A 24,766-nucleotide genomic window follows, 5' to 3' on the forward strand; every position below is an offset into this window, starting at 1 on the left:
TGAAGGTCCCTTCCAACCTTAACTATTCTGTGATCCTATGTTTAATTTTGCTGATCAAGATATTTTAACAAAAAGTTAAAATGAAAGCAAGCTGAGGACTTCTACTAAAAAGAACAAGGAAAAATGAAAAAAAAAAAAGACTAAAATTACCTGCAATACTCTTTACATCTTTTTTTTTCCTGCTAACACAGGGGATTTCCATTATTCATAGGTAAACAAAATGTACTGGAGAGACTGAAGGTGTGTTGTGATACTTAGTGAATTCTAGGAGATGGAGGTTCTACCCAGCAAAGAATCAGAGGGCTTACAAAAATTTCCCAACCTACAGCTCAGCAGCTGACTTTCTGATCTGGCTTTGTGCTTCAGGTTTTTTAGTGTTTTCTTCCACTGAGTCAATACACTGTCTTACAGTAGCATTGTTAAGTGACTCATTAAACATGAGTCTGCGCGATGCAGACTCACATCATGCTGCAGGGATACTTGCAGTTTACCTTTGAAAGAGATTTAGCCTTGTATTCGAATGGAGGGGCACTGGTGTAACTCAAATCCTGAATGCTTCCAGTCTGCACAGATCTAGTGACTGAAGGATCAAAAGATTAAATTTTGTCTGTCATCCTATGTATGTGGGTGGAGACACATTCTGTCTACATGAAGAGCGACCACAAGGTAGTTACCTTGCATACAGTATCCGAATATGAAAGGAAGAAGTGCCTTTCCGATTATAGGGGAAAATAGTTGTTAGGGCACAGGCAAAGTATATGCTTCATTCTTTTTTTTCTTCTTTGTAGCTGTCCCACTTGTGTCTGAGTTGGCAGTGGAAATCTTGGAAAAAGGAGAAGTGAGATTCTGGTTGCAAGCTGAAAAACTGTCTGGCAATGCAAAGGCCAACTTTGTATTTAATGATAAAGAGATTTTCAATGGAGAGGTAAGCCTTTTCATTGCTTACATGTGTTTGTATATTTATGAGTATTAATGTCTGTCTCCAATGTACTTCCAACGAGTGTTCCACACTAATGCATTTTCATGAGAAATAACATATGTCATTGAAAGCATCATTAGAAGATTTTTTCTTTAGTTCTGAGAACTTTATGAAGTGGAGTTCCTGCCACCTTTGTGAGTACCACGTGTTCTGCCAACTAGTGGGGACCATAGGAGTTCCTGCAATAAGGTGGTCGCAGGTAAGCAACTACTGTGGTCCTCAAGGAGTCATTGCAGTAGCCCAGATTCATCTTGTCTTCTTCATCTATGGCCCTCATACACCCTTGTCCTTGGTTCTTACCTCTCTTTGCTGTTTGGAGGAATTTATTACACCAAGGGAAAATTCCCAAGTGGTTTTTTCCAGCAGCAAAACTTCTTACTCCCAAAGACATGGCATGGCATGCTTTTGTTACAACACTGATATCAGGTAAAAGGCAGAGGTGGAGCATTCTACACAAAACCTTATAAAAACATAATAATCCTTAAAGAGTTATTCTGAAGAGATGCAAATCCAAACCTTTCTAATGAAGAAGAACACAGTAGTCACCATACAACAGGAATGTCACAGGTTTGTATAGCATCAGTAGATAGGCTTCACCTTTAACAGATTTCTTATTTATTTGATTTTATGTTTAGAGCTGGAGCTAGAGATAGTGGGAACCTGAATAAAGAAAACAAAATTTCACCTAAAGATACCAAATAACGTTTGACAAATATTTTCTTACTCTGACATGCATTAACTGTTGCTTTACTTTCCATTCCTGAAGAAATATAAAATGAAGGTGGACCAGAAGACCGGCCTTGTTGAAATGATTATGGATAAACTTGAGGACAAGGATGAAGGGACTTACACGTTCCAACTGCAGGATGGAAAAGCAACCAATCAATCCAGCCTTGTCCTCATTGGTGATGGTAAGCCAATGTATATTGCACAGTAGGCTGGAAAAATTATACCAAGGCTACCTCAGTTGTCATCTTCACTTTCCACTGTTTTCAATACCAATAGATGTTCCAGTGTTTTTTGATGTCACAGTGCTTGCCTGCCTCATACGCGACAGCACGTATGTGTGAACTCATATTTTTAAAGTGCTGAGAGGAAGAGGAATTGTTACAGAAATGTACAATATTGCAACCTGTCGTGGTTTACTTTTCTATGGATGGAATCAAAATTTCCCGTGTAAAAAGCCCGTTCAGGTGGGAACAAGTAGCTGCACCTCTTAGAGCTTGAGTGGCTTGCTGACTCTGCTGCTGCTCGTTTGCCTTCCTACTGAGAGCGGAAAGTAGCCGTATGATTGGGGATTACCCTTCATCAGACATGACACATTAAACTCTTGATGACTGCAAGCAGCTAGGGAAGTTGGTTTAGCCAGAATCAGCTTCTGACACTTTGAAATGTTCAGTGAAAACCTGACCCTATGGCAGGATTCTCGCTGACCTCCAAGGGACAGAGTTGCACCCAACTGTTATAGTGACATTTGGTACCGTACAAACAGCGTATGATGTTTAACCTTATATTTCTTGCTGCTTTTAATTCCTAGTATTCAAGAAGCTGCAGGATGAAGCAAATTTCCAGAGAAAAGAGTGGCACAGGAAACAAGGTGATAATATGGATATTTATAAGAATCACATATGTGTTAGTCTATTACGAGTTTGTTTGTGTTTATATATGTTCATTTGAAGTAGATGTTTTTGTTCTGTTATATAGTTGCTTACCTTCTAAAGGAGAAATAGGAAAAATAAAACCATATTAAAATATAACAGTGTTCTTGCGAATAAAAATACATTTGGTTTTGGTTTTGGTTTTGTATCCTGAATAGCATTGATGTGACCTTTAAATATATATCTGTCATTTTAAACAGGTCCTCATTTTGTGGATAAACTGGGATGGGAAGTTACCGATGACTGTAATGTGATGTTGAAATGTAAGGTAAGGGACAAGGAAAACACTGAGTACACTGTTCAAAGAACTTTGACCTACCACCACTTAGACAGTGAGGGCGGGAAGGGACTAAAGATGTGCTCTTTGCTTGTGTACTCCAAACTGCATATTGGATAGCGACAGAGCCTCTGAAGGCTAATCGTGCTGGGGTGACGGCTCATTGCATGTAACAAAATACCTTGGAAAATAGCTTGAACTTTTTTCTTCAGATCTGTCAACCACCGACCCAGGAAAAGGCACCTGAATAGGAATGTCAGGTCTTTGTAAATCCTGAGACTTTCTCATTTTTGGCGGGTTTACATGTGTGGAAACCCCCCTGGGCAGGATCCAGTGGTTCTCCTGGCTCTTTGAAGTTGTTAGCAGTTCTTTTCTGTCTCTTTCCATCCCTGCTGTTTTCCCTCTTCTATCTCTCATTTTAAAATGGAGGCCTGCAATAACTCACATGCGACACTAGGTTCCCCTGCTCAAATGAAGAGAATAATTACGATGTGGTTTTCATCCATCTTAGGTGGCTAATATTAAGAAGGAAACACACATTGTATGGTACAAAGATGACAGAGAGATAATGGTAGATGAAGAACATGACTTTAAGGATGGCGTGTGTACTCTGCTGATATCAGAGGTGAGTGACCGTCCTCGTTAGCCCTCAGCTGAAGTTAGTGCTATGAATTCACATGAACGATATGATCTAATCTGATATTTCAGCAGAACAATCAAAAAAAAGGAAGTGGGTTTTAAAAATGGAAAAACTTGTGAGGCATTTGTGTTTTAGCTAAAGCAAATCTCTATGTATAACAGCTCGTTCAGATTTTTCAGGAAGTGATGACAGAAGAGATAATAAGCTTGTCACTTCCTTTGTGTGTCAGTTTAACAACAGAAGGAGACCACATTTACGTTGTGAATGGTATTTGGAAAGCGCTTGTCACTCAGGCTTTCAGAAGTCTACCCTCTTGGAGTCACCAGAGGGTTCTGGTCCGTACCTGCCCTGCTGCAGATGAGGGGGTGTGACCTGCATTCACCACTTCATCTCTTTGCTCTCAGTTCTTTGGCTGAGGAGTGGAAGAAGTGTCAGGGGGGCTCCCCCACAGCTGCAGGCCAGGAGACCCCATCCAGGGCACGTCTCACCGCCCCAGCCCAGGAGCAAGGCAGCCAGGGGGCACAGGGGCAACCCCAGCCCTGAACATGGGGCATCTCCCTGGGGATGGAGATGGGACATCAGCTGAGTTCAGGAGTAAAATCTAGATTTTACTGCAGTAACTGTTCTGAAAACTGCTTTTACTGTTACAATATTGCAGTTTTCTAAGAAAGATGCTGGCACTTACGAAGTCATACTGAAGGACGACAGAGGAAAGGACTCCAGTGAGCTGAAGCTCAAGGACACAGGTCAGAGCCACTGCCTGCATGCTGTCTGCCATGCCAGCTGACAGCCTGACTGCTCGCCTACAAGCGGGTTCGGGGTAATACAGGCAACTGCATGTGTCATCTTCCTGTGGCAAGATAATCTTGTCAGAAAAACTGAGATTTTTCAGTTCAACTAATGTTTGAATACAGTTTATTGCGTCTGTGTTCCGTATAGTTTGGGGAGAATACGATGACTAATGCCAAGCAAAATGATAACGAGTTTCCTCAGGAGGCCATCAGTAGTGTAAGTCTACAAGTATAGAAAGAAATTATAGAACTAGATAATTTTTTAAAGTGTCACATTTCTATTAAGTTTTGCAATTCATTTATTTAGGGGCCTTTCCACTCATTGTGATTACTATGTTTGTAAAATTTCACTTATGCTTCCAAGTAAGGAAGAAAAACAAGCAAGTTCAGGAAAACCCTATCCATCAGAATGTATATAGATGGGTTAGAATTCCAACTGAATAGTGCCATTTACCAAAAAAAAAAAAAAAAAAAGATAATATACTTTTGTTCAGCTGCAGCAGTATCCATCAAGGCTGTTGTTAAATGAAGTCTGGAAATTGTGGAATAACAGGTTATATTTCTGCATTACTTAGATTTGTAACATGCTTTATAAGGTAGGTCTGATTTCTTTTTCAAACCTACTGAGGAGAATATTTCAGGGCCAGTACTTGCCCTATTATTGACTGTGCTTGAGCTGCAGACACAGAGTCTTAGTCTCTGGATTTTATTTCCACAGCTTTTGCAGATCTGATGAATGAAGTATGCAGAAGGATTGGTAAGTACTTAATTCTCTTTTCAAATGAATGACTCATTGTGACACTCAATGAATGGCTGCATGGCTGCATAAAACCATGTGTTCTTCTTTCAGCTTTATCTGCGACAGACCTGAAAATCCAGAGCACAGCTGAGGGTATCAGACTGTACTCCTATGTTACTTATTATGTGGAAGACCTGAGAGTAGGCTGGGTGCACAAGTAAGTAGACAAAAGCTTTGCAAAACTTGATGCAATTTTGTTTTTATAGACTTGGAAAGAACCTGGATATATAGGAGAGACAAGACCCAGGTTTATTCTCATCTCTCACGAGCCCTTCTCTCATATGAGTTAGTTTCAGTGCATTACTCTGTGTGAAACCAGTATAAGAGTCAGGTGTTAGTGGCACAGGGCCCTCCTGTCATTTCCCTCATGAGACAGATAGTCCCATGCAATGGGATGCTGTGAGGGCTGTGTTGCTTCAGAGCACTTCCCACCTCCTGGATGGGAGCTGCATCTTTCCCTGAACAGTTTTAAGGAGTGATGCAGACATAGCCTGAGACACTGACGAGATTTAAAAGGGGCCAGTACCACGGATTCAGAGATAACTAGCCTGGAGGTCTGCTTGTCTAGAAGCCACAGTTCAGAGGAACTGGGACAAGCGGGCACGTCCTCTTAATACATGGGTTCACGTTTAGGAGGCAAAGCAAGTTTCAGCATATGCCCAGGGCAGTAAAATCCAGCCAGCCCTTCCTGTAAGCACTACAAACCTAACCAAGACAGACAGAAGAACTGAGATTTTTAAAAAGAATTTGAATGCCCAGCTCCTCATAAAATTAATGGGAGTTGCATACCCAAATCCATGAGACAGCCTTGAATTCTCCGCCAGCGTAAACAGCATGCACTGGAAAACCCAGAGAAGCAAACTACTTAGATTTGATTAATAGTAATAACTACTTGAATCGCTTCAAATCTATTATTACTGTTCTTGCTGCTTCACTTCCTGTGGACATGGTAGTAGTTAGTCTTTAGGATGGAATCTGGATTACTGATGTCTCAATAAAACTCATTTAAAAGAAGCACAGAATACCCAGGATGTGCTGTAGCCATCTGGCTGTAATTATTGACACTGATGCTAACCAGCAATGCTGTCAGAGAAATTAAAGCAGTTTGAGGTTTTCCTGTTTCTTGGCGCCCATTTTGACCTGGTATCACTAGGAGTTCTAAGCATTTCAAAACTGGAAGTGAATATGAAGTATTCTGGATTTCTCTTTCTCTCTTAATTTTCTCTCTTTCTCTCTCTTTTAAAAATCTATTTAATTTTTAGAAACTAATTTAATCTTGAAGCACATCAAATTAATCTAGTATAGTCGAAGTTACCAGTTTAAAGATAAAAAGAAAATTAGTAGCTTATTTGGTTAATATATTTTGTCTCATCCAGGGCGAATAACTGCTTATCTAGGAAATTGAGAAAATGATATTTTTTGTGGAGGAAGATATACTTATGTCAAAATATTCCAACTAGACAAACATCATTTGTGACAAAAGTGGGGTGTTTTGTAGGTACAGCCCTATATAGTTTTGTTTTGCCCAAGCTTACGCTAAGAAGAGAACATGAACATTTGAGGATGCATGGATTACCTTTCAGAGATCTGGGTTTTAAATTTGTGTGAGTCTTCTGTGGCTCAGATCATAGACTAAGATGCATAACTTTGCTGCGAGCTTTGCGGAGAGCTAGACCTTGAACAGGGAAAGACTGTCATGTCAATTCTGCCCCGTCGGCCTGCAGCTTTAGCAAGTCTTTGACTTTAAAAATTTCAAAATATGGTGGCATACCAGAACACCTTGGAAATCATTTAATAACTGCAAACATACTCAGTGACTCATCCCATTTATACTCCAGTAAAATGAAAGGGTAACATTATTTTGTATTTTTCAGCGATACCCAGATTAGATTTACAGACCGAGTGAAGACTGGCGTCACCGGGGAGCAGATCTGGTTGCAGATCAATGAGCCAACTCCACAGGACAAAGGCAAATACATAATGGAACTCTTCGATGGTAAAACAGGACACAAAAAAACAATAGATCTTTCTGGACAAGGTAGGCCATTCCCTCTGCTAACATCATCTGTATGTAGGCATCACTCTCTGGTTGGGCAGGGGCATCTATAGCAGGATCTTGCTACAGACCTCTTACTTCTTGGGTTGTAGGGTCTGTGTGTGTAGCCAGCAGCCTGGCAGTGTTTGTGGGGACAATGCAATTTGTTTTCCCCAACTGTGCTCTCAGGTCATAAACTGCGAACAGCTTTTTTGTATTCCAAATACCAGCTTGCAGTTTGCCTACTGAGACGTCAGCTCAGTTTCTGAGCTATCTTTGTGTTGTTGGCATTGATTGACAGTTTTAAATACAAGTTGTGGAACTGAATGCCTTCTGTATCTCTCCCTTCCAAGTAATATTTGGAGGAGGAAGTGAGGGACAAGTTTGTTCTGTTACTTTCCTACTGCATTTCTTGGATGGATATAATAGGGCTCCTTATTCTTCAGACATGTCAAGACTGGTCCCTTTCATCAGCACGATGAAGGACTGTTAGGGGAACAGCTAAAATTATTTGGATTGACTGTTGGAAGCTTTTACTCTGAGAGACCTCTCAGATCCTAGGGAACAGATTAACTCCTTCCAAACTGCTGAGTTTTTGTTCCCAGCTGTTCCCATCCATAAAGCTTCACTTCGGGTCTGCAAGCTCTGTCTAAGTGTAATAACCTTATAATCAACTCCATGTTGCTCCTTCTGTACTCTCTCCTCGCTTTCTGAGAAAAGAGATGTCTTCTTTCCTTTGAAAGCAGGGAGGTTGAGCTCCCATATGATGGCAGCTGAGCCTGAATTTACAAAGGAGACAGGAGTTTGGTTTGTTCATGGCCATCAGTGTGATGCTCCAGACCAGATGTGAAAAGCATTTGGAAAAAACAAATCTCTTGTATTTCATAAGTTAGTGGTCTCCAAAGTGGGGTGCATGCAAGCTGATCCACTGCAGTACAGGAAGAAAATATGAGAACTTCAGTAGTATATCTACATAATTTATAAATAAATAAATGAACATACACTGGGGATGTATGCTAAAAAAGATTTTTACTGATAGAGCTGTACGATCAAAAAAGTTTGTGAGACCACTGCTGTAAGCTATGATTTAGGTGGTCTGTTGTGGATTTCTTCCTCTGTTTTGTGAGATTAATTCAGCCTATTGCTGTCCTGCTATCTCTTTGTCTTAACGCCTAACTTTTAGAAGGAAAAAAAGTATGTTTGTGCATTCATATGTATATCTAACAGCTGCCATATACAAGATGGCCTTTAGTAGTCCAACCATCTTTACTAGTTGAACCATGCAGCATTTTAGGGCTTATACAATATACTGCATCCATCCATTAATATTTCTTTAATGAGGTCTACATTTAAAATTTATTTCTACGTTTTAAATTTAAACTTGTGAAGATTTATCTCTGAACCTACCTTTAAAATCAACTTTTCTCTTTACAAAGCTTTTGATGAAGCCTTTGCTGAGTTCCAGAGATTAAAGTAAGTATTATGCCATCTAAATACAGTAATGACAGCCATAAAATAATAGGAGTATTTGTTTGTTTTGTGCTAGAGCTAAATATAACCTGTGAAACAAACCCTAGTCCTACATAGGCCTGCAGGAGTTTTGCATGTGACTTCTTTGGTGCAATTCTTATATAACAGTTAGGTAATGTAGAAAAAGCAGTATTGCCAAATGATGAGAGAGGTTTTCCTTAACAGATTAAAGGCAATTAAAAAGATAAACTATTTTTCAATCACTCTAAGTAAACCTTAACTGAAATTGGACTCTCTTTTTATTTCTTTCATCTCCAGGCAAGCTGCGATTGCGGAGAAAAGTAAGTGGGCCTTCTTTGACAATGGGTGCAATAAACTGTTTGTAAAGGTTTTCTTCCTCTCTGGGAAGGTTGTGTGTTGGGAGAGAGAGGGCGTGTATACATGTGTATGAGCATGTGCTCATCCTAAGATGAATTTGTCCTTACACCAAGGGGAAGCAAGGAGAGTGACCTTTTAGTGATTTAACATTGGTGCACATTGCCATTGTAGTTATGGGTTATGTTGATTTTTCCAGTCTAAGATCCTGTTCCCACTAGCAGTTAGCTTTCTCTAAAAATTATATTTATTGCTGAGATTTCTCATGCATGTTCTCTGCACAAAGTCACTTTGTTTTCAAAGATGGAGGAAATCACTTGTCTAGTTTTGAAGTATCTAAAATGTCAAATGGCTCTACATTACAAACAGGGAAGAGTAAGAAAGCAACAATAGATTTTGCATTGCTTAAAGACTGATCCCTGAATCTCCTGATACTTTTGCGTGTGTGCCAATTCCAACACAGTAACTAAAACCAAAGTATGCAGTAATTAATTGAAGAATAAATCATTAGAATTCAACTTGAATTATGAAGCTCAGTATTCTCCATATTTACGGAAAAATGCATGGAAAAAATGTAACACATCAAAAAGTTCTCCCACTGCAGATGATTTTCAGACCTGCATAAAAACAAGGGCAGAACTGACATTTGAAAAGTTATTGGAGAAAAATGTATAGAGAGATCTGAGCTAACTCCTCCTGGACATATACACCAAATAGAGCGGGGTTTGGAAATGTACAGTGATACCTACAATCCCAGCTGAGACAGCACGAAGGGATCAGTAAGAGCCCTGCCCTGGGCATTTAATTTCTAAGCCTGGACCATTCGTGAGGGGCTGGCATGTTAATTGACATAAAGCAGTCCCATTCCTGGTCTCATAAGGTTGTTACATCTGTGCTCCAGAGCCATCTTTTACAGAACACATTAGAGAAGAACATTTTGTATAGTCATTTCCTTCCTCTGCCAGGCTCCACCAAGATTTAAAACGAACAAAACCTATACTCTAGAATAAATGCAGCAACGCCTGCATGTCATCAGCTTATTTGTGTTTATGTAAGATTCCTATGGGACTTTGAGCTTAAAACTAGACCAGATACTGATCTCATTTATGCCCAGATACGTACAAAGCGGTGGAATTTCAGTACTGTCACTGAGATGGTCTTTATATTTAGATCAAAACCTTCTCTCCACCACTTTATTAGCTGTCATTCATTTAATTTTGAAAACATAACATTTTTTGTTTACAATACTAAAAATTTACAGCACCAGATCTCAAAAAATTCACTTTTTTTTTGCGCACTCAGAAGTAACACTGAGTTGATGACAAAATCTGCAGGACACAGCACATGTACTTTAATTCCTCTCTGTAAGTGATTGACACCAGCTATTAACACATCTTTTGCTGGGAATTCCACATTTTTTGAAGTCCGAATGGTGTGCTAAGAATGCCGAATAGTTCTCTGCTAGCGCAGATGTCAGAGGCAAGTTATACATAAATAAGATAAAAGGAAAGAACTAGAGGCAAAGCAGAATCTGGGACACAGTTGATTTTAAGACACTAAAGAAAATTACGCTTATTTATTTCCAGATCGGGCACGGGTACTTGGAGGTTTACCAGATGTTGTCACCATCCAAGAGGGCAAGGTACAGTAAATTAACTGAAGCTTTACACAACAGTCCAACGGCTTGAATGCCTTTCAATGATGGCAAAATACTCACCTTTTTTTTTCTTAAAGGTGCCATCTTTAAAATCTGCTACATTATTTATTCATCCCCTGCCTTCTGTACATAATTCAACAGTCTTGCACAGATGGGTTTATGTATTCAGGGCAGCGTCTTTTCTTCAGCATTAGATAAAAGTGAGATGGCAATGTGAGTTGAGACTAAACCTCCTTATATAACCAGCTCTTTAAAAATTCATGCACAGGTTTCACAGTTAGATTTTTTTTTTGTAACAGGGTATCAGGGAAGTTTAAACTCTTATTTACAAGATAGCAGGTCATTCTATGTCTTATGCAGTTAACTTCCTCAAAATGTGGCAAGATAGTCACCTGTGAAAGCTGGCTTTTAAATGGTGTAGAACTGGTAAACCATTCTAACTCAATTCTCTCCCAGACAAAAGGAGATTGTTTTCTCTATTTCATCGGAGTAAATGGGAAGGAAGTAAAAAGAAATCACTGATGTTACACTGGATTATATTAGCAAAGTTTAGCTGAAAGATTATTGTAAGGCACTCCCAGAGGAACTTGGCTACATCGATGCTTGAGCACAGAACAGGTGACCCAGAAAGTCAGTTCTCAATCTTGCAAGCTTTTCCCAGCACACTGCTTCTACAAGTTGCTGCTTAATAGTACTGAGACCAAGAAACGCCTGCTCTTCACTTCCCGATGGTCTGCCACTACCCAGTTCCTCTTTACCATGCGTGCGAACATTGAAATAGGGCACGTTAATGTCACTGAAAACCTGTAACACGCAACTACAGTAAGACAACTTCCTGATATTTCTGTCTTTGTCTGGCAGTAGGTCAGCTTTATCTGTCAGTATTTGATTGTAAGCTGAGCACAAGTTCTAAGAATCTAAAATCGTGGTCTGAATCGCTTAACAATGCGAGATATAACATAGCCAATGGATAATGGACTGCAGCACTTCTGGGAAAATTAAGTATCTTTGAATTATAAAATGAAATGACATTTGATTAAAACTTTCATTAAAAGATTCAGCAGTTTGGGAAATGCTGTAGAAGTAAGAAGTGCTCATATGAGCATTGTAACTAGGTAGAAAACACAAAGAAACAGGATGGATTTGCAGATTCTCAGCTAATAGTGCTTCTGCTTGGAGATGAGATTGTCAGACTGCTTTGGCAGGGGATAAATTCAGGTGGTTATTATCAGTTTTAAGCTTTCTGACAAAAAAAAAGAGTTGATATGAAGTTGAGGATGAGCTCACTAAAGCAAAATGTGTAGTGTTTATAAAAAGGGAGTTTGTAAAAAATGAGTTGCAAAATCTCACCCAGACACACATTGTCCTTGACAGCAAGGACATTTGTGGTGTTTGAGTAAGTGACTGAAATACTCCCAGAACTCGAGACAAATATCCTTGACCTTATGTGTCTGCATTCAGTAGATGATTGTTTTGAGAAACGGAGTAGAACAGAGAGTGATCAGAGAAAACTGTGCTTGTTTGCGTGGTGTTGGCTCATCTGTCTGTCGTTTGCATATATACTGGAGAGAGGAGAATGCAATTCTCCGTTGTGCAATTCAGGCAAATTGCACAATCATCAAGGATTTTGAAAAACAGTAAATGATGTAGCAGAGGACTGGCAATTGCAAGCCTTGATTCTGAATACTAGTGCAGCCATAACTACAGAGCTATATGAACAGACCGGTATCCCTAGATTGAACTTCCAAGCATATGCATATCTCAAACTTGAAATTAACACCATGACTGTGATGCTATTTATTAGCTTTTTACATGTGAGCTGAAAGATACATGTGAGAGCAAATGAACCAGGGTTTACCCAGTGTTAATCAAACAGCATTCCAGATGGCCTAAGAGGCTTCCACTGATAGACATAAACGCTCTTCAGCAGCGTGATATAATTGGAAAAGGCAAAGTGTCAGTTCATATTAGGGAGGAATTTGACCTGAAAGAGAATACGAGCATAAGTTTTGTGTACAGCCAGCTAAATTCACCTAAGTGGCTCCTTTAATAAAGGCCTGTAAGTGAGTAAGGGGTTTTTATTTTTAAAAGGAGAGGCTTGAGATTCTGACAGACAGGCCCTTTCAGACCTAGAAGTGACATGTTGCATCCTTCTGCCTACCAACTCCCCATTCTACCCTTCTGCCAGGGGTAGGTGCCCTCACAGGTAGAGTGGAAGAATGGAGCAGGTTCCCATGACTGAGGTGCTTCAATTCAGTCCCTGGCATCTTTGTCCAAACCACCTATGGATTTGAGTTTGTGCTCCTATGCAAGAGGAATGGCAATACTTAAAATACAATGACATATTTCCCTCTGCCACCTGTACTGCCCTGCTCATGATAATCTGCAGCGAAAGGCAGAAAAGGTAGTGGGGGACACAAAGGGTCTGGACTTGCAGCTGCTGGTTGTTCTACATGCCTCAATGCCCCAGGTCCAGACTTGTTAGGGGAACTTCTGTGTGCAGCTCTGAAATACTAAGATCCGTTTCAAAGAGATGGAGTTTACTCATGTAGGGGATTTTTCGGATAGATTAGGTTGCCTGATAGATTTCATTCACTCACCACAACATCTAGACAAGTTTCCAATCCCTTTTCCCCCCACCCAGCCAATCATCAGAGCCAGACCACTACCAGAAGAGGGGGATTATCTTGAAGGGAAAAGGTACCTCTTCCCCTCGGGAGGACAGGACACACTTTTTTACCAAGATAAGGATTTCAGTTTGAATACAGTGGTATAATCAGGGGTTTCTGTGAGTAATAAAGATATACATGAGCAGGACAATCTCCTGCACAAAGAACAGAAAATCTGAAACAAGCATGTGCAGGAAATCACTTCTTCTTGGCTAAGGCTCCATAATCATGGAATTACCTTCCAAAAAACCAAAGATCTCACCATCTACGTAGTGAATGATAAGGTAAATCTTGGCAGATTAGTAGCTGAAAAACAAATAATCGAAGTTGAGGATTATTTTATATATTTTATATATATTTTATATATTATTATATCATCACGAGGAGCAACGATGTCAAAAAAAGGAGCTAGTGATGCAAGGTTAAGCAAAATGCAGCTATTATAAGTAATTATTTAGAAGGAAAAAAGAGTCATCACTGCTGCTTGAATCTCTTCGAATTAAGGAGTACTGACACCACTTCAAACACCTGAGGTTTGAATGATGCAACTAATAGAGCTGTCTGAACATGGGCATCAGCTTATTAGCATCTCGGAGTGGTAGCTGGGGTGACTCGGTGGTGATCTCTTGCTTGCTAGAGAATCGGAAGACAATAATAAAGAAATGCCGACCACCTGAAGGGACCCATATGCAATGCCTCGCTGAGGGCATGTTTGTACTGAGGGAGATAAGGAAGAGGGGGAAATGTAAAACCTCTTGTTTTCCCCTTGTTTTTCAAAAAGATGAACTGATATAGCAATCAAAACCACATTCACATTCACACCAGTAGGCTACGAGAGAAGGCAGTCAACAGCCCCACAGGGTCACCAGCTCGAGGTGCTGCAGGAAATCAGATAGAGGCCATTTCCACCACACGGTAACCACCTCTCACTTGAATCTGCCTTTCCTTTGGTACCAAGAATTATGTGTTGTTGATGGAGGAAAGACTTCCCCCTCCCTTTTGTTCTCATTTTGCTCCTTAGGGGAGGTGGGATTTATTTTATTTTTATTTCGTTCTCAGAGGTACAAAAATCTTTCATTTTTATAGAGGTACCAATTTTTTTTTTCTATCTGTTCATTTCTGCAGCCTTCTGCATGTCTCTTTTGTGTCCCATCTTCCACCATGACACTAACAGTTAAGAAGCAGAGAGGTGAAGGGAAGGTAGCCTGTTAAACAGATTTCTCACACTAGATTTTTATCATGATACCCTATAGGGCCAACAATGTGAGTGTTCTTCTGTTGTCTCTATTTTTGACTTATTTTTATCAAAAGCCTTTAAAAAAAAAAGAAAGAAAAATTTTATTACAGTCAAGTGGAAGCTTGTCCATTCCTTATGTATCACTTAGTCCATTCCTAATGTACCACTGAAGACCATTTTATCTGCAGTAAAAAATCTTCAGTTCCCATAACAAACCCACCCAAACCCGCTTTGAATAATGTTTTACATTCAGACCACTGTACTATTTAATACTCAGACATAAATGAATTCCTTCCTAAACAAAGGTCCAGTATATGTAGGAACAGTGGGAACAAAGGACCACTGAAGTTTCATATGAAGATTTTTCACATTTGACTCTCTATGTGGTACTTACTTTTGCAAACTCCTTTGAGAAGATCCCCATGGCACTGTGACCAGAGGAGGGGATCATTTATATGTACCAGTATCTCCCAAACATGAATTTCTCAGTTGACAACAACAAGAAAAAAAAGGACACCTGAACATTGTGAGAACAACAGCCTTGCCAGCCTACAGAAAGTATTGAACTGCCAGTGATCTGTGCAACAACTGGCTCTCTGACAATGAAGATACTTCCTTCAGTCTGAGGAGACCGAATTCAGCCCTTAGGAACATTACTAACATCAAAGGGAAATACTTATACGAACGCCAAAGGAAGGGTAAAGCCTGTATTTATTTAAGTTATAAATAGTTTTACAGGAGTCGGAAAAGCTGTCAGGCCATAGTTTAAAAAGATCCTAAATTAAACAACATATTCCAAGGACACTTCATTCCTAGTTATTTAAAAAGGCAGGCACGCTTTCTTTACTTCTGTGGTAAATATATAGTGGGCTTAATGTGAACAAATCCATCTGACGGTTCCTCAAATTCTCATTTCAGGTCTAAGACACAAGTGCAGATAGTATCTAATTTTATATTAAACAATATGCACGGAGAAAGTGATTATGAGAGTAGATAAGAAGGTCCATAAAATATTGAAAGGTTTTAATGGAGTTTTTGAATTAACTGAGTTCCTTCCTTCTCTTTACGATGCAGAAGACTGACAAAATTATTGATTATTGATGATGATATGCATACATTTACTAAAAGCAGGAAGCCAAATAGAGGGTTGGAACATTTGGACAGTCAGGCATCCAAAAACACAGCAAATATTTACTGACTCTTACTTATAATCCTTTTATACTTTTCCTATAGGCACTTAATCTTTCTTGCACTGTCTGGGGAGATCCTACCCCTGAAGTCTCATGGCTGAAGAATGAAAAATCATTTGTATCAGATGCTAATTGCATCCTGAAATATGAATCTGGAAAAAATGTCAGCTTTACCATTTCTACTGTGTCCACACTCGACTCTGGGAAATACAGCATTGTGGTGAAGAACAAGTACGGCACAGAGACCAGCGATGTCACTGTAAGTGTATTCATACCTGAGGAAGAGAGGCAGTCTGAGCAAGCGGAAAAGAAAGAAGATAAGAAAAGGAAAGCGTGAATTTAAGACTAGGAAACAGAAGGATGGGGGAGATTTTGGCTGCTAGGCTGACATAATCTGTGTGTGTAAATGGCTTTCTGCTTTAGCAGGCAGCCTTGGATTTTTCCATTCACTTCACTTTTGCTTGTAATACACTTAATGGTGCCAGGGAAAACAGGGCCTTTCCTAAATATTTTCTTACTGCTAATTTCGCAGACACTAGCTGTAGCATCTTCAGCCAGGCCAAATGCATGCAGGCTGTAAGCACAGGTCCACCATTTGACCCTCTTCCTGGAACATTTGACCATACAACGAAAAGGGAAAGGGTGAAGAATTATTTCAGTGGAGGCAACTGATGAGGTAGATGGAAAGAGAAAAAAAGACCGAGACATTTTTGAGCAGCAGTTTAAATTTGTTCCAACTTTGGTAAAGTAGCATAGATGGAATGTGTTAGAGAATTAAATCATAGAGAAATTAGTGCTGATTTTGTCTCCATTAGGGCCCCTTTGTATTGCTGTGTTAATTTAGAGAGGCCTTAATATGGGTGTCATTTACATCCATAAATATTGTTTAATCTGCCCAATTAGGGTAAAAGTACTGTAACATAAATAAGAATTAGGCGTAGGAGGCCAGAATACTAATGTGTGTGTGCGTGTGTCTGCAAAAATGTATGAACTCTCCTCTGTGTTCACAAATAAACAGAATTCACTTCTTTCCTTCTATCACAAGCTTGTTTCACTGTGTCTTGTTTTACTAGTCACGGCTCCAGTAGTTGTGCACACTATCTTAGTATCTTAATCTTTCACCACTGTTAATTACTTCCGACTTCCCTTTAGATCCCTGTTAATCTTTACTTTAGTGTCCACAACAAAATCCACAATGGCATCTCTTCTCACCTTTCTATCCCAACCATCACTACTTCACATCTCAACTCAACAAGGTATTTTTGTAAATTCAGGCACAGGAGTAGTCTCATGCAATTCAATGGACCTGCTTATGCATTTTAATTTAAGGGTGTTAGGTAAGTATTTTGTTAGACTCAGTTAATTTCATCTAAACGGAACACTGGAGATCAGAAAGAACATATTTTGTCAAGATCTTTTAAAGCTACAAAAAGAATTTTTGCTGGAACATAGAGAAAAAAAATGTGGGGTTTTTTTCAGACAAAAAGCATTTGTCCAGATCTTTGAACATACTTACATAGATTAAAACTCCATGTCAGCTATTTTACAATAATACCATTGATTATTACTAGCTGAGGCAGAGCAACAGAATGTACATACATGTCCATCCTGCTGGACATATATATGATATATATGTATGATATATAATATATATGATATATCCATGTGAGACAATAGGTATCATGCATATATATATATTATCAGAAGCAGTTATCAGCCCAATTGCTAATTAGGAAAGCAATGTGCAATATTAATAATTCTCTTCATTACTAGTCTCACAACAGCACAATTCTTCACATCAAAATCTAAAGAACTAACTTTCAGTGTAAGCATGATCTGTGTGCACCTTTCACAAACTTTCTCTTGTCATTTTTAGCTACTGTGACTGCAGACAAAGTGCTGTTGCCCAGGCACTCATTTTGCTGCAGTACTGACATTTCTGTGAGGATGCCACTAGTAAGTGCTGTACAGTTAATACTCACTTAGACCCCTGCCGTCTGCCATTTACAGTCAGCTAACGTTAAAGGCAAAGTGGAAGCATGCGGGAATTCTTAATGGCTCAGGTAACAACAGATTCAACACAGTTATCAATGGTGAAAGTGGTGATTTTTGCAATTTTTGAATAGTTTTTTTCATGAGTTTCTATAAAGGGCTAATGATTATGATCTTAATAATTAAAAAGAAAAATCCAGATTTGCAGGGGGGTTGGACTAGATGACCTTTGAAGGTCCCTTCCAACCCTAACCATTCTATGATTCTATGATTCTATGATTTAGATCAGTTTTATGACCTATCAGAACAGGTTAGCATGTGCTTAACTTTATGCATGAAGAGTACCACCGGTTTCAAGGAACTTGTTAAGTATATCTGGTATAAATCTTTTTTCTTCCAGAATAGATTTCACATCACAGGGATTTTTAACATTAAATTATGTAAATCTACTGTGTTTTCAGCATTTCACATAAACAGTGTATATATAGCCTTACCTCCTAAAATAGTTAAAACTCAAGTATCAAATTTGATTACATTATTGCAATTTTAAGGTTCAAGTGTGTAATTATGTACATCAGTGATTCAATGTCTGTTATAAAAAAGTTCAGACTATTTAGTCACAACAGCTGCGTATCAGACAAAGTAAAACAGCTTAATTTTTATATTTCAAAATATAATAGTATCTGCTATTTGCGATACAGTAAGCTTCTGAGTTTAAAGAACTAATTTCAAATTAGTTTATAATTTTGCTTGGTATGACGTGAAGCCAATTCAAAGATGATAAGCAGGTCACTCTGCCTTGGTCCCAGGACATAGACCTTAAAAGCAAGTGTCACATCTCTTCCATCCTCCAGAGTGCAAACAAGAACATGACTTGCTCTTCACAATACCTGATAACTGAGGTTTATTACTTAGCATTAGCATACTTTAAATAATTATTGCATTTTGGCAACAGTTTATTTCTACTACTCTATCTTCAAAAATCTGTTCTCCTGCCTCCCTCCTTTTGGCAGAACTGTGAGGGGAACACAAGTGGGCTGTCTCCCAGAAAACAGGCTGGATTCCACCTCTCTTTCCTTCAGAAGGTGTATGTGTCCCTGAAAGTTCGAGTAATAGCTGCTTCTAAACATATTGCTGCCAGGGATTCAGTTATGGTGGTTTCAATCAGAATTTGTGATGCATCCACATTTCTCGCTTGTGCACTTTTTGCTCTTGCTTTGCTTCAGGTGATTGTGATTCCTGTGTCAGGACAGACTGACACAGTCCAAGGGCAGAATCAAAATGATATAACTGTATCTAAAAAGAAAAAAACGACGACAACAAGCAAACGGAAGGAAGGGGAAAAGAAAGGTAAGAGCGCTTTCACCTTTATGGTCTTCTACTCCAATGAAAAAAAAATTGTTAAACATCATGCAGTTAATAGTCTGTGCCAGTCAGTATTTCTCAGGTCCCAAACAATCAAATTTATACAGTATGTATGCCCTTAATCAATAACAAATGTGAAGTATAAATTGCCAGGTTAAACCTCAGTGAAAGAGATTTAAATCAACACTTTAAAATCATCTTTCCACTGGGCTGCAAGTTCTCACTTTGGCTCACCTGGCTGATGAAAGTTTTTTAAGCCATAATAAATACTTTCTGATTTCTCAATGCAGAGGAAAGACCTCCTAAGCTTGTATATATACACAGATGGTGTTATTTTCCAAGGGGAGACTCATTTCAGCAGCTAGATGTTTGACACTTAACAACACTTTCTAATTAAGGGACCCTAATGACAAAGTGTTTTAGAAAACTTTGATCCTATAGCCACTATTTGAGATCAATCAATTATTCTCTCTTAGTTGTATGTCCATATTGAATCATAAAGTTGGAATTATAAGTGATCATATTTTTTTTGCCCAATTTAGAGAAAGGGTGGAAAATGAAAAGCTCTCTAGTGATTCAGCATTCTTGTATATTACATATTTTCACTGTTCTTTTAGACTCTTACTATATTATTGCTTCTTGGATATTGATTTATTCTCTACATTTACAGCTCCCTCATGTAGAGCATCTTAGCTCCAAATAAGGCTTAAATTCCAACATTATCAGAACATCTGTTTTACACATTTTTGCCTAAGTATTTTTTCGTTGTATACAGGGTGTATACATGTTATATCATTACTGACAGAACATTTTGTACTCTTATTCTCCTCCCCTTTCTGCTCCTAAGGCAAGAACAAATATTTAACTGCAATACTTTCCTCCCTTGCCTTACTGGTATGGGTAACCTAGACATTTCTGAGTAGTCCTGTAAATTAGATGACTTATGTGAGAAACAATTATTTACTTCTGTAAATGTTTTGCAGGTTCTACCCCTTAATCTTTTTAATTAGAGACCATAAAAACTTGGGCTTGCTTTTGGCTGTGTAAAAAGTAGTAATGTTATTTGTGATACTGAACTTTTTTATATGGGTATGGGAAAGGAACACAAAGTTATAACCAATGTGAAAGCAAAATCTTACTTTACATAAGTCTGTGTTGCTGAGCATAGTAAACATAAGGGAAATGTTATTACTTCTCCTAAACCAGATTTTATTAAGCCACATGTAGAAGAAATTATTGCTACAGAAGAAACACCTGATCCAAATGAAATACCCCCTGTGGAAACAGAAAAGGATACAAAAAGCAACCAGCAAGCAGCAAAGAAGATTGATGGAAAGGCAGCAGTAGCAGAAATGGTCCCTCAGTCCAAGAAAAGCTTGGATAGGCAGGGAAAGAAACCACTGGAAAAAAACCCCCAGTGTTCTTGAATAAAGAATGTGATCTTGTTATGATCTGGATTATAAGCTCAAGCTGAGATTTCATAGGTGGTAGACTAGCCATGGTATTTTACCACAAAAGTTTATTAGTGTTTTTTAATAACATTTGCAATACTTCATAACTTTAAATGCATAGTAGATGGGCACTTCTGTCTCAGTACCAGATTCGCTGCACTGTAGTGATTTCTAAGTATCTTAATAATGATCCATGTACTGACAAGGTGACTTTAATTACTAAAACATGCCCATGATAAGCAGAGGTTATTAGAGCAAATCCTGTCCAGAACTGACATATTTACTACTCTGTAAAAGAATGTTGATATGAATTATGTGGATCTATTAATTGATATTTGTGGGCCATTGTAGCTTGAGGCAGACCCTGCTTACTTTCTCAAGGAAACCATACATACAGTCCTTTTAATGCCATGTGGGGTGTACTTTGCACCCTGACCAATTTGGCCACAGGGGAAGATCTCCAGAAACACAACCGTCTCCTATGGATGCAGTGGGGCCATAAATAGGTTTTAGTTTGATCCAAGTTTCTTTCATGAATACCTGTTTCATCAGGTGGATTGGGATGACATCTGGCCATTTCTTATCACCGAGACTCACATGACTGCTTCTCAGTCCTCTCCATTAATTCCCTCCTGGCCTTGCTGGGGTACTCTGTATATAGTATTAACCCATAAAGTATCAACTCCTCCTCATGCTCATGTCTCTCCACCATTTTTGCTACAGCAATCATATTTCTGCTTCCAAGACCTGCTAAACCCACTGTCCTACTTCCCCCGTCAGTGACTCAGCCCAACACCTTCCCTTCTTCTCCTCGCTAGGATCAGACCCACTGGTGTCTTATAAGAGAGTGTAGTTTCATGGTGCATCTAAGTGGGGAATAAACATAAGCCAAGAAGCTCTGCTTTAAATCATTACTGTGCTCATTCACATGTTTAGGTACTGAGGATGTAAGAAAATATAACTTGTTTGTGGATGTGTAGATACCATGAAAGAAGCAGAGTCCAAGCTAAATAATAAACTAATAAAAACAAAGGTCTGAATTTATTTTGTAACTATGCAAGCTAAGTTCAACTTTTCAGTGACCAGAAATTATTAAATAGAAGGAATACAAATAAGATATTTTAGTTATTAGGAAAGTATTTCTGTTAATCTCCACTTCTAGAAGGCTCAATCATATTGTATTGGCTTTTTCCAGATGGATTATTGATGGAAGATTACTGATATTTCTAGGGTGTTGGTCTGTGACGAATGTGGAAATACTGAAAACACAAGAAATACCAGTTTCTCATTAGAAACTGATCCTTACAGAATTGTTAGCATGAGAAAACCAAGATTCTTAGTAGCATGTAAATGTGTAACACCTTTCTGATCCATTGCCTTCCAGTAGAATTCCAACAGGGTTCTATTCAACTCTTTTTAAAGCCAACTGAAAGATTCCTGCTGGATGAAATAGTAGTTAGAGAGCTTATATGGAGGCAATTAGAGTAATAATAATTCTGTAAACAAAGTAAAGGATTTAAATAATTTGGATGGTCCATTCTGAGTGACAGAAAGACATTGGATGCCATAGAGAAATAAATTATGCAAATAAAAAAATTGACTTACACAAAAAAAACGTTGTGGGAGAAACTTAAAATACAGACTGAACTACAACTAAAATCATCCTACTAGACTTAGGTACTGTTTGATATATAGAGCTTGATTCAGTTCTACATTACACCTTGTTCTACATCTATGTATTATAGTTTAAATCAGTAGAAAACAGGAGCAGCCCCACAGCGAACGATGTAAGCGTAGGTCCCATACAGAAATGCAGTAAGGAGCATTTGCACGGTAAGAGACTTTTCAAATGAGAACCTTAATGTGTGTAGGTTCTCGGGCAACTGCTAGAGAAAATGATAAAATATCTACAAATGTGCCATTACATCACTGTGCTGGAGACTTAGAGTCTGGCCTTTCAAAACGTCACAGAGCTGCAGGTTATTTCACACAACTGTGAACTGCTCTTTGCTATGGCGATTATTTCAGCCCGCCTTACCTCTCTCAAAATCCATCCCTTCTCACAGCTCCTTCGGGTTGGCAGTCTATCTCCCACAAACATCAACGGCAGTGCGTAAGTTATATATAGAACAGACCGCACTACTGAGAGCCTGATCCAATTCCTGCAAAGCGAGACAGGGGTCTTTTCATTCGTTTTAATAGAAAACAAGCTGGATCTCAGAAGAATGTTTTAAAAATGTTGCAAATCTCAGATTACAGAGCCCATTTTGCTCACCGTGAAGCCAATGGCAGATCTGTCTTCTGTGTCATTGTAGCAGAATCAGGTCTTAGCTTTTTGCTGAAACAAAAATCAGTATTTTCCTGGTATTTCAATCAAAACCTACCAGAAATACTTTCAAAAAGTTAAACTAAAATGCACTATTGTATGGGAGGTTTTTGGTAAATTTGAATGGTTCCTCAAAAAGCTGGAAATGCAGTCACATCAGTATTGTTCTACTGGAAACTATTTGCTGTGCAGAAGCATAGTGTTGTTATGCATGGTAAATGAAATATAGACATAAACATATACAAGATTTTAAAAAGAAGACTTTTTTTTTCATTTTTATTATTTAAGCTGCGGTTGTTCACAAATGTGTAACAAAATGTTCAAAATTAATAGTAACAGAACTGTTGAGTAGATTGAAGTTGCAATATAAATGTATAATTTATTTTCTATTCTCCATGACAACTATGAGTTGTCAGTCTCTGTGCATTACACAATGACAGAATGCAATTTTTTTCTGAAGCAGCAGAATCTCCTATCAAACACACAGAACCATTTGTCTACATTTAAAATCAGACAGTGGCTGCAGTGTTTATCTGAAGTGTCACTTCTTTCTCACCTACATATTTCATTCCAGCACGCATTATTCTTTATATTCAAATGGATAACTCTATATATTTATAATAAATTCATATTCTTGTGTTATAACAACTGTATTTAACAGTGTGGGAAAGTGTTGTGTTAAGCTATGTTATCTAATCACCTTCCAAAATTACAAAGGATGATTTTTGAAGATGAAAGATCTGAAAAGTAGGCTTTGCCCTCCACTGTAGTAGAGGCATTGTGGTTCTAGGTGCCCTTAAGTTCTTCTGATAATTACTTCTGGATTTGTTAGCCAATTATTGAGGAAGATCTGTCTGTGGTCTGAGACTGACAAGCCATAATTTGGTAATACATAGCCATAATCTTTGAAGCAGCTAGTTGCAAAGTGAGATCATCCTAAACTAGCTTAGGGTGGGCTTCTGTTTTGTATCCTTGAACAATAACTATAAGGTGAATGCATTAACGATATTCCATTTAAGCTGCACTTACACTGATCAGACAGACATCTGAAACAAATCTTTCCACAGAAGTTTTTTTGTCTTGCTAAAAGGACAATAAGTTTTAAGAACTGAAGCAAAATGTTGGCCAGGAAAAAGAGCAACAAAAGCTGTAAAGAGAAAAATGTTAGAGAAAACCGCTCTGTTTCACAAGGGCTTCCAGAGATGAAGGTACTGTGCGAAAGATGGTGAGGGGATGAGACCGATGGCAAGGAGAGGAAGGATAGCACCGGATTTGGCTGCAACCTTCTGCTGACTTTTCCCCTTGTCTCTCTCACTTCCCATTTCATTATACGAGATGTCTTTCCTGTAATCTTTCTCTTTCTGTACATTTTCAAATGCAACACCTTTCCTTCCCTCTTTCCCCACCTTGCATCTTCTGCTATCTGCTATTTGACACTGTCATTTCTATTTACTCTTCCATCACTCATACTAACCAGGAGCAGAATAAAACCTCCTACTTAATCAGGTTGTGATTTTGGCGAGGATAAGGAACCTCTTAACAGGAGGTCTGAAGCCCTATCATATCTTTATCAGAAAATGGTTTGTGAAACACCTGCTAATGATTGACATGAATGGAGAAATATTGCTCACGTGACAGTTGATCTGAGTGTGCTAACTTAACCAAATACCATAGACCTACAAAGAAGTCTCTCAATTACAGTGGGACTATCGGTCTGCTTAAATATTTTGGTGGCACAGGGTACAGTTCCTTACAGCCCAGAATCCTTGCTATTAACTTTCCTCATTTTTTTCCAACTCTTAAATGGCATTAAAAAGATAACACAACTACATTGTTACATCATGTCCTAATGTCA

The 24,766-nt window shown here is 38.6% G+C and overlaps 1 protein-coding gene across 1 annotated transcript in view; it reads left to right on the top strand.

Moving 5' to 3' along the window:
* The window catches only part of MYOM1 (myomesin 1), an 81,145-nt gene extending 57,581 nt beyond the window's left edge, over positions 1-23,564 (top strand). Inside the window, exons 25-39 of the mRNA XM_086740678.1 lie at positions 789-925; positions 1,746-1,890; positions 2,517-2,576; positions 2,838-2,905; positions 3,426-3,539; positions 4,213-4,300; positions 5,064-5,102; positions 5,196-5,301; positions 7,019-7,182; positions 8,616-8,652; positions 8,968-8,990; positions 10,611-10,666; positions 15,821-16,036; positions 18,996-19,119; positions 20,341-23,564. Coding sequence (XP_086596804.1) covers positions 789-925; positions 1,746-1,890; positions 2,517-2,576; positions 2,838-2,905; positions 3,426-3,539; positions 4,213-4,300; positions 5,064-5,102; positions 5,196-5,301; positions 7,019-7,182; positions 8,616-8,652; positions 8,968-8,990; positions 10,611-10,666; positions 15,821-16,036; positions 18,996-19,119; positions 20,341-20,561 — 1,598 coding nt within the window. The 3' untranslated portion in view covers positions 20,562-23,564. The remainder of the gene's footprint in view (positions 1-788; positions 926-1,745; positions 1,891-2,516; positions 2,577-2,837; positions 2,906-3,425; positions 3,540-4,212; positions 4,301-5,063; positions 5,103-5,195; positions 5,302-7,018; positions 7,183-8,615; positions 8,653-8,967; positions 8,991-10,610; positions 10,667-15,820; positions 16,037-18,995; positions 19,120-20,340) is intronic.
* The last annotated feature ends 1,202 nt before the right edge of the window (positions 23,565-24,766 follow it).

This window comes from Chlamydotis macqueenii, chromosome 2 (genome assembly GCF_036417535.1).
Source record: "Chlamydotis macqueenii isolate bChlMac1 chromosome 2, bChlMac1.mat, whole genome shotgun sequence".
In the NCBI taxonomy this organism is placed as follows: Eukaryota; Metazoa; Chordata; class Aves; order Otidiformes; family Otididae; genus Chlamydotis; species Chlamydotis macqueenii.